The 9,979-nt window shown below is 45.7% G+C and overlaps 1 protein-coding gene across 1 annotated transcript in view; it reads right to left on the reverse strand.

Annotated features, from left to right (window-relative positions):
- Positions 1 to 1,755, reverse strand: part of CDH1 (cadherin 1) — a 30,394-nt gene extending 28,639 nt beyond the window's left edge. The window contains exons 1-2 of the mRNA XM_081202562.1: positions 1,631 to 1,755; positions 282 to 393 (exon numbers count right to left, since the gene is read on the reverse strand). Coding sequence (XP_081058688.1) covers positions 282 to 393; positions 1,631 to 1,696 — 178 coding nt within the window. The 5' untranslated portion in view covers positions 1,697 to 1,755. The remainder of the gene's footprint in view (positions 1 to 281; positions 394 to 1,630) is intronic.
- Between the last annotated feature and the right edge of the window lie 8,224 nt (positions 1,756 to 9,979).

Genomic DNA, 9,979 nt, shown 5'->3' on the forward strand with positions numbered 1-9,979 from the left:
TGAGCTGCAATAACATTAAGGAAACAGGGCACTTTCTTGTCCCCCCTGGAAACTCCCAGACAGTGACATCACAGCAGGGGGATTGGGCTCTGCTCTTTAGCATACTTAGCAGAATGATGAATCCAGCCCCCTAAATTCATTACTGTGTTTTAAAGAAAGAGACTGGGCTACGCAGCAAATTTGACAAGGTTATTCTGTGATTATGGACAAGTAAAGGCAGAATGCCCCACCCACAAATGGAAATCTTAAGGAGAGAGGGAGTATTAAGAAATATCTCTTACCCTTGCCCAACACACGATATCTTTCCAAGTTAGACCTGGGCACATTGAAAGTGTAAGTCTGTTGACTGAAGCCTGGTTGACACGGGGTCTCCTCACAAAGCCATCTTCCAGCCTAGCATGCAGGAAAAATAAGGATGAATCAAGAGGCAGCAAAAACCACCTCCCTCGAGCTTCAAGGAAAGCAGCCACTTTTAAGCCTGCCTGATAGAACTTTTTTCGTGGTGAGTCGGAGAGAGCCCCCAAATCCTTCCACCTGCGATAGTTAAGCATTTTGCCCATGTCTCTTTCAAACTTTCTAACCAAGGCTACTCACATAACTCTTTAGTATCTATCTTGGTTGGGGCAGGGGGAATGTTTTTAGGGGCACCAATGATGGTCAAAGGGTCTCTTATGATACAAGAACAATGACAGGTAAGTTCATGAACAATTACATGGGGAAAGATCCTTTCATTTCTCTCCAACGAAAGTAAAAGAGCATTCATTAAAATTGGCACAAAGGTGGCACCGATTACTCACACCTTGATAACTAATCTATCGTGCTGCAAGGAGGGGGATCCAGGTACATTCTAACATATGTGGTGGACATAACCCTTTAATAAAGGAGTTCTGGACAAAAGGTTTTTGTGAAATTACATTAAATACAGGACAAACTTTAGCACCAGCCCCCTTAATGGCTCTTTTATACATTTTCACTAAGGAAGAAATCACAATAGGTTTCAAATAATGTCTTTCACTTTCTGGTTTCTCTTCAAGTCATATGAACCTTTCTGGCACATACAGTGGTAGCAAGAAACTGGAAACAAGCGAATTGTAACCTAAAAGGAGACAAATCTGGACCATTGTCTTGATTGACAACTAAGTCAAATAAACCTTCCACAACCAAAAATATAGTTTTCAGAAGAAAGTGGATTGTTTTATAATTCATGTGGTCCAAAAGGAACATGACTGCAGCCCACCACTGACTCCTACTTCCTTCTGGAAAGTTATTTTGGGATAACATATAATATCTTTATTGTACCACAGCTTCAGAGAAGGACGATGTTTGAAACTGTGACCTTTATTTCAAACTGTGGGATGCAACACTACAAGCTTATGTTCTCTCCACAAAACTTCCCCGCCCGTCGCCCGTTTACTACAGTATTATTAATTATTCATTATTATTATTTATTATTATTATTATTTGCTATCTATACATATATCTGTACACTACACTTAACCCAAAAGTTTTAACAGAAATAGTTTGAAGAAAGGAGAAAGGCTCCCTCTCTGAGAGCAGGGTGGGCTTCAGCGGCAGCAGGGAGGCTGGACGTACCCTCTCGCCGAGCAGCGCCCCGTGAGGCCCCTCTTACCTGTAAGAGCAGCAGGAATAAGCAAAGCCCCGACGGGCGTCCCGGCAGTGGCGGCAGCATTGCCATCGTGCAAGCGCAAGCTTCGAGCGCTAGGCAGTTTCTGGCCCTCGGCGCGCACTCGGCTCAGGCAGGTGCGATGCCACGCCCTAAAACGAGGCTCCGCCCCATGTGTGAAGAGGGGCGGGGCTCCACGCCAGCGTCACTCTTTTCCTCAGGCCAAGCCAGAGCCCCCATTGAACCCGAAGCGGGGGAGGAGGAGAGGGACGTGCCAGAGTGTTTCTCTGCTCCTTGCAAGGAGAAAAGTAGCGGCGTAGCGAGAACCCTTCCTCTGCAACTGCGAGACTAGCTTTCTGCTTACAGGCAGTCTTGCCTTTTCCTCCTGAATGGGGAAAACCCCTCTGCCAGGCTTCACGTGTAGAGCCAGCCTGAAGGGGACGGGGAGGCGGGGGGGGGGGCTGTGGTGCCTTTCTGCCCGAACCCCTTGAAAGGCGCGGGCGGGCTCACTGGCGCCTCTCTTCGGCACTAGCACGTCCTGATGCTGTACTCCTCGTGGAATCGCTCGGAGTGGGTCTCCCAGGGTAGCGGCACTAATCCGAATTAAGCACCCGTGCTTCTAGTATCTGGGTAGCACCCCAAACCTCGCTGGATGTGCTGTGCCGCATTGAACTTCACCTTCCTGCTCCCATGTTTCCCATCCGGAAGCCCCTCATACCGGTTGCTTCCCCCTCTTTCAGCTACGCTGGGGAGAAAAGGGTGGTGAGAGCGATTTTCTCTCGAGGAGGCTCTGTGGGGCGCTCGCCACGTCTGAGACTAGACAGCAGGGCTACATTTGTAACAGGGCTCAGCCTGGGCCCCTATTGCCAAGGACAGGGCAAATGGGGCACTGCCCCACCGACCTCATTCTATCCTCAGCCACCCCCGTCTATCTGCCTGCCTTTCTCACTTGCAAACTGGTCCAGGGGGTGGCACCCACGGCCAGTTGCCGCCTCCACCTCAGTCCTGCCCTTTCAGAATTCAGGAAGAGAGGAGGCGGCCAAAATTAAGTGAGTTATTAGCCCTGCCTGTCATGGGCTCCAGATGCACTTGATGTTGGGCAGCATCAGATTTAGGGCAGTGTGGGTGGCTTCACTGCACAGGGCGCTGAGCCAAGGGAGCACAAAATTGAAAAGATCCATAGTTGAGAAGATACATTTGGGGGCACCAAATTTGGGGCTCCCTCAGGGTGCCATATTGCCAACAATTACCAAAGGCTGGCCCTGTTTTGGGTTCCCTGCCTTTTGCTTCACCAGTCCCAATGGTTTACTCTCTAGGAAGTGTGTTTAGCATTGCATATTTAAACATAGTCTAGCTCAGTATTGTCTGCAGTGACTGGCAACAACCCTCCAAGAAATCAAGCAGGGGACTTTCTGAGCTCTACCTGGAGATTGAACTTGGGGGTTTCTGCATGCAAAGCAGCAGCTCTACCACTAAGCTCTGACCTTCTCTTCAATCCATTGCTATGACAGATACAGGCCACACTGTTTGTAATTGTCCCAATAAGTATGTCCTTGGGAAAAGCATTTCTGTTGGATGCTTTCAGCCTATAGAACTCTCTTTGCCCCAGAGAAAATCTGAGTGTTTTTGGAAAGAAGCATGATACCTTTTTATCAAGGAAATAAATTATAGCTAGGAATTATGGATCCTTTCAAGATCAGGCTTCGTTATTTACTTAAAACATTTTTATCCTACTCTTCATTCTCCTCCTGCAAAAAAAAAGGTGGTTTAACTAATTTCAGTGAGAAGACAGTTCCTGTGCTAAGCATTATGATCTAAGAGACATGATACAAAAGGAAAAAAGGACTGGAGGAGGAAGAAAAAAAACACAAGCATTCTTTCTTTGTTAAAAAGTTCTTGTAATGAGGGAGAGGCACTACTTTCTCATCCCATCTTTGTCCCACTCCTGACAGAATGGCCACTGCTGATGACAGTTGAAGGAAAAGCCCAATGGAGTTGGGCTTTAGCTGAGCAGATTTTAGCATTCCTAAAATTGCTTTTGGGTTACACGTTTTCTGAATATTAGCATGACTGGGACAGGTGAGGCTTCAAATACACCTGCACACAGTACTTGCCCTATGCTGCCACCTGCTGAGGAGAGGGATTCACAAAAGCTACAATAGCCTTGGGTACAAGTCTCCAAGGCTGTGTTGTAAGGGGTGGGACTTCCTCATCTCTGTGGGGGCTCCAGACTATGCCAGGCTGATTGGATAAACCCTTTTGCTGCCACAGACAAAGTCTGCCTCATGGACAGCCCAGCTGCACAAGTAAACTAAGTGGTATTAGGCACATCTGTGCCACCTTGACATCCTTGCAGGAAAGGTGGGATATAAATGCAATAACAAATAAATATTGTACAGCGAGGAGAACCATGGAGGGTAAGCCCAAAGGGCCCCACAAGGTTCTTCCCTAACCAAATTGATCTGGCAGGTTGAAATCCAGAGCCTAAGGGAGAAAGGCAGTCTCTGCAGTGCAACCTCCTTCCCAGGAGGAGTGCTCTGAGTTCAGGGTTTGAGCCCACCATTCCTCTTATCCCAGCTGATTATACATTCTATGGCTGCTAAGGAGCCTCATTCAGTGCTACTATTTTTTATTTTTACTGATACTTCTGCAAACCTGAGACTCCTGGCCAACCCCCCATGCATGTCAATATTACCTTCCTGTTTTGGAGTTCACTATTAGAAAAGAGTCACCTCCTTGGAGGGTTGCATTTGCCCAGGGCCACCAATAGCTAACTGCCTGTCCACCCATTTTTGCTTGTCAGCCCAGCAGCATCCCCTGTCATTTGGCTCTGCCCTCAGCCTGGCAGTCACCCATAAACAGATTAAAAGAGAAAGGAGGGGGGAATTCATTGAAGAAGGAAGAACCTGCCAGGTGAGAATAGGGACTGGGGATTGGCAGCAGGCCCATGTGCCCTGAAGCAAGCAAGGCTGGAGAAGAGGCAAAGCAAAATGGGAGGGGTGGGTAAGGTCTTTTCATCCTAGCTAATCTGCTGCCCCACCCACTCCCCCAAAGGGACTACTAGATTTAGCCAATTCCCTCTTCTGCTGAGCTTCCAGAGGCAGCTGTTTCTTGGAATTTACTCCCTTGAGTTGCAGCCAATATGGCCAATCATCAGGAATTATGGGAGCTGTATTTCAACAACTGGGATAAAAGCAATGATGGGAGAAAAGCAATGACAAACCTTGACAGCATCTTAAAAAGCAGAGACATCACCTTGCCAACAAAGGTCCGTATAGTTAAAGCCATGGTTTTCCCAGTAGTGATGTATGGAAGTGAGAGCTGGACCATAAAGAAGGCTGATCGCCGAAGAATTTGTGCTTTTGAATTATGGTGCTGGTGGAGAGTCCCATGGGCTGCAAGAAGATCAATCCTATCCATTCTTAAGGAAATCAGTCCTGAGTGCTTACTGGAAGGACAGATCCTGAAGCTGAGGCTCCAATACTTTGGCCACCTCATGAGAAGAGAAGACTCCCTGGAAAAGACCCTGATGTTGGGAAAGATTGAGGGCAGAAAGAGAAGGGGACGACAGAGGACGAGATGGTTGGACAGTGTTCTCGAAGCTACCAGCATGAGTTTGACAGTAGAAGACAGGAGTGCCTGGCGTGCTCTGGTCCATGGAGTCACGAAGAGTCGGACACGACGAAACAACAACAACAGTTCAACAACATCTGGAGGGTCACAGGTTAGCCCCTTCTGTTTTGAAGTTTAATTGGTTTCAGCACATAATGCTAAAAAGCTGTGGCTTTTAAAAGTGCTTAAGTTATGCTGTGTCATTTATTTTAATTTTTGTATAGTGTTTGGAAGAAAATTCAAATCCTATATCCACTTACAGGGGAGTAAGTCTCACTGAACTCAGTGGGTATTACTTCTGAGTAGAGTCATATAGTGTTTCACAAGACAGGTCCTTGCCCTAAAAGGGTTACAGTATAAAATGCAGGAAAAAGGAAACAAAGGAGAAATTTTCAATTCAAGTATTTAGCCTTCAATTCTATATCCACCTACCTAGGAGTAAAATCCATTGAACTTAATGGGATTGTTTCACAGTGGACATGCACATCTGAAATCCTTTCAGCCTTCCCTCAGTCATTGTGTCTCAGCCTAATCTACCTCACAGGACTGCTTTAGCATCTTGCTTGCTTATTTTTGAGAACTGTAATCAGGGAGTGATATGGTCTGACCCCCCATAAAAGTCATTAAGCATTTCATCAAGACCATCAGCAATTTTACAAGTGGTTCATGAGAAAAAATGTTTGGGAACTGCTAGTCTAGCCCACACTACAATCAGTCTGTCACAATATCACTCATCAGCCAGAATCTGATACAACTTCAGTATTTCAGGTTGGAGGGAGGGAAAGTCACACTTTAGAAAGAGAAGAACAAAACCATTCACCAGAAAAGACTTTTGTGGGATGTTGTGTGATAATCCAGTGGTGTGGCTGGGGGAGGGGGGATGGGGTAGTGGTCCCAGGCACAAAATTCTGAGGAGGCACAACCAGGTGTCTCCACACAGGTGCCAGCTTCCCAGGAGCGTAGCCAGGACTTTTGTGGGGGGGGGGGGCTTAGGAGGCAAAGCTTCTGATCAGGTGGCACTGGAACTCCCAGCCATTTCTGCTTCAAGAAATCCTAAGCACATCCATTCAGAAGCAAGCTGTGCTGCGTCTTCTCTCCAGGAAGTTTTTATCTTCAGGGGGTTTTCTTTCCAGGAAGTGTTTAGGATTGCATACTTAAGCATACTTCTTCTATCTTTCCACAAGGGCCAACACTGATGCCGAAATCCAGCGTCACCTGAGCTCTGCGAGTGCAGCTTTCTCCTGATTGAAATGCAGAGTGTTTCAGGACCAGGACATTCGCAGGGAAACCAAAATGTTTTTTTACAAAGCTATTGTACTACCAACCTTACTATATGCTTCTGAAACATGGACCACTTACGGTATAAATGCCATCTCCAACTCCTCGAAAGATTCCATCAACAGTGTCTCCGAAAAATTTTACACATCACTTGGGAAGACAGGAGAACTAATATCAGTGTACTGGAAGAAGCAAAGATCTCCAGTGCTGAAGCAATTATTCTTCAACATCAACTTCGTTGGACTGGTCATGTTGTGCGGATGCCTGATGATCATCTTCCAAAGTAACTACTCTATTCCAAACTTAAAAATGGAAAGCGTAATGCTGGTGGTCAACAAAAGAGGTTTAAAGACTGTCTCAAGGCAAATCTAAAAACATGTAGTATAAACACTGACAGCTGGGAAACACTGGCCTGTGAGCGCTCCAGTTGGAGAACCGCCTTTACCAAAGGTGTCATGGGCTTTGAAGACACTCAAACTCAGGACGCGAGGGAGAAACGTGCTAAGAGGAAGGCACGCTTGGCAAATCCACACCGCGATCAACTCCCGCCTGGAAACCAATGTCCCCACTGTGGAAGGACATGTGGATCCAGAATTGGCCTCCACAGTCACTTATGGACTCATTGTTAAAACCGTGTTTATGGAAGACAATCTTACTCAGCTATGAGTGATCACCAAAGAAAGAAGAAAGAAACTTAAGCACGGTCAGGTTCTCCTTTGCTGACTCAGATTGGCCGCTGTTCCCCCACCCACAAAACTGAATGGTTTTGAAAGCACCCAAGAGCTCTATTTTCCTCCATCCTATAGACACAGGTTGATGGTGACAGAATGTCTTCTGGATCAGAGCCCACTTGTGATACTGGGAGTCAAGCCAGCTGAGTGGCTTTAGGATTTGGAGATTTACAATGTGTTTGTTGTTTTCATTATGTTTCTATTTTATTGTGTTTTTCTTCTCCCCTATTGGGCTCAGCAGCAGCAGTGACAGCACCAGGGAAAAAATTGCAGGGCGACGAGGGACAGAAAGCACAAAGTACATGTCCAAAGGGGTGAGATATGTTTAGGATGGCAGTTTTATTGTGGACATATTTTTTCCTGAAATAAGTAATTTAGGTCATGTTTTTTATATAGCATGTATTAAGAAATTTAAATTACAGTAAGGAGAAAGGCTTTCAAAGAAGGTAGAGTCGCTCCACAAACATTGCCTTGACATACTGTACAAATTAGACAAGCAGAACGCTTTCTTCAGGGAACAGTTCCTTTTGAACCAGTGCAGGCAGAACCAGGAATGTAGACTTGGAAGGAAAGTAAGAGCAAACTGAGATGTATACATCCAAGAAACTGACAGTATGTTGTGTGTCTAAAGAGCCATCTGTCTGTTGTCACTCACTGAGAAGGAACTGCACTGAGAAGGAACTGAGAAATATGTAGATATAAAATAGTCAAATATGCTGATTTTTAGGCGCTTTTGATTTTAAAAAAAAGTAAAAGAAAAAAATCCAGAGTTTCCTTGGAAGCATTGGAAAACTTGAGGCCTCACAATATGGAAAAAATTGTTCTGATATTTTTGTATATCGTGGTGCCTTGGTTTACAACCATAATCCGACCCGGAGGTATGGTTGTAAACCAAACCAAAACAAAACAGGTTGTAACCCAAGGTGCGCTTTCGCCAATGGGGCCTCTCCCCCCAAAATTGGTTGTAATAAATAATAATGGGTTGTAATCCAAAAAAAGAGACACACACTTCCAGGTTTGACGTGGTTGTAACCCAAAACGGTTGTAATCCAAAGTGGTTGCAAACCAAGGTACCACTGTATTCTGTTGTTCTTGCCTCCTGGATTGTGTAGTGGCATAACTCTGGTGCCAGCTTAATGAGATCATAGGATTACTTTGCCCATTGCCATAAGATCCTTAATTTATTTAGCAAACTTGTTCAACCGAGGATCCCTGGTCTGTAGGCCGCTCTGCCCAGGAACCTCCTTTCTTCACCTCTTTGCTCAGGTGACACCTCTTTTTGTTACCCGAGTATGGTCACTAAACTTTGGTGTGTTGATAGTGTAGGTCAAGGACAAGGAACATCTGGTGCCCTCCAGATGCTGCTGGACTCCAGCTCCCATCATCCCTGACCACTGGCCAGGCAGGCTGCTGGGAGATAGCAGTCCAACAATATCTAGAAGGTCACAGTTGTTAGTTGTTCCCCACCTGCAGATGAAGGTGTCAGGTTTCACTGTTACAGCTGCATCATGGCATTCCTTCTCGCTGCACTCCTCCCAGTGGTCATTTCTCCTCTGGTTACTGCTGTGGATACACAACCTGACTGTCTCCAGGCACTGCTGTCATCTGCAAGGGATTCCCATACAGCTGGGTGAATGTTGCCAGCCTTCATGTCACATTTGTAGACAGGGCCATCTTTACCCAGGGGTGCAAGGGGTGCGGGGCACCCGGGTGCCAAATTCTGGAGGGGGGCCAGGCACCCGCCGCTGAAGCTCTTAACTATCTACCTGTTATGAAATAATAATTTTGATCAAGCTAGAAAAACAAAATACATATATACCTAGGTATTACTGAAATGCATACCTACTGTTTCACTAAAGGACTTTCGACTTTGTGCTCTCATTTAGCAAAGATGTGCTGTGCCAGTGGTGGCACTTGTCAGACTCAACGATGGCACTCATTATTCTCAACCGCGCTGTGCACACAAAATTAAATAAATTTGGGGGCGCTGGATGGATCTTTGCACCCTGGCAAAGCATATGCTAAAGATGGCCTGGTGTGCAGACATTTTTGTAACACAGAGCTGGCCTTCCAAAAGGCCTAGTGCCTGAAGCCAGCTCTCCTCAAAACACGTCCTTGAGGATCCTGCCATCTTACAGAGAAAATGGTACACCATTTTATAGTTTAAATCAGAAAAAATAAACACAGTAAATGGACAAAAATACTAAGATTCACAAAATGTTTAGGAATATGCGTACCCCTGCATCCCCCCCAGAAAAAAGCACTGGATATACCGCAGCTTGATGCGATTCTAATAAAAGTTATCCATCTCACTTCCTGACACATTTGTCTTGAAAGCACTCCACTACAAGATGGTGAGGACGGGGGGTGTAAAAACTGAAGTTAATTAGATATATTTTAAATTATGTCATTTATATCCCACCAATGAGCTCAAAGTAGCACATTGGGTTTTCCCCAACCCCCCTCAACATTTCATCCTCATAACAACCATGTGAGGTATGTTAGGCTAAGTGAGAGTGACTGGGCCCAAGGACACCCAGTGAGCTTTGTGGCTGACTCTGCACTCCATGGCTACTAAGCAGCCACACTAGTCAGGGCTCATGGAGGGGTTGCTTTTGGCTGCTCCCTAAGGCTTTTTAAAATGAAATAAAAATAAAAATAAAAATTGGTACCTCTGGAAACGTGAGAACATTCACTACAGTGGTACCTCGGGTTAAGAACTTAATTCGTTCTG

The sequence above is a fragment of the Podarcis bocagei genome (genome assembly GCF_964188305.1).
Source record: "Podarcis bocagei genome assembly, chromosome: 7".
NCBI lineage: Eukaryota > Metazoa > Chordata > Lepidosauria > Squamata > Lacertidae > Podarcis > Podarcis bocagei.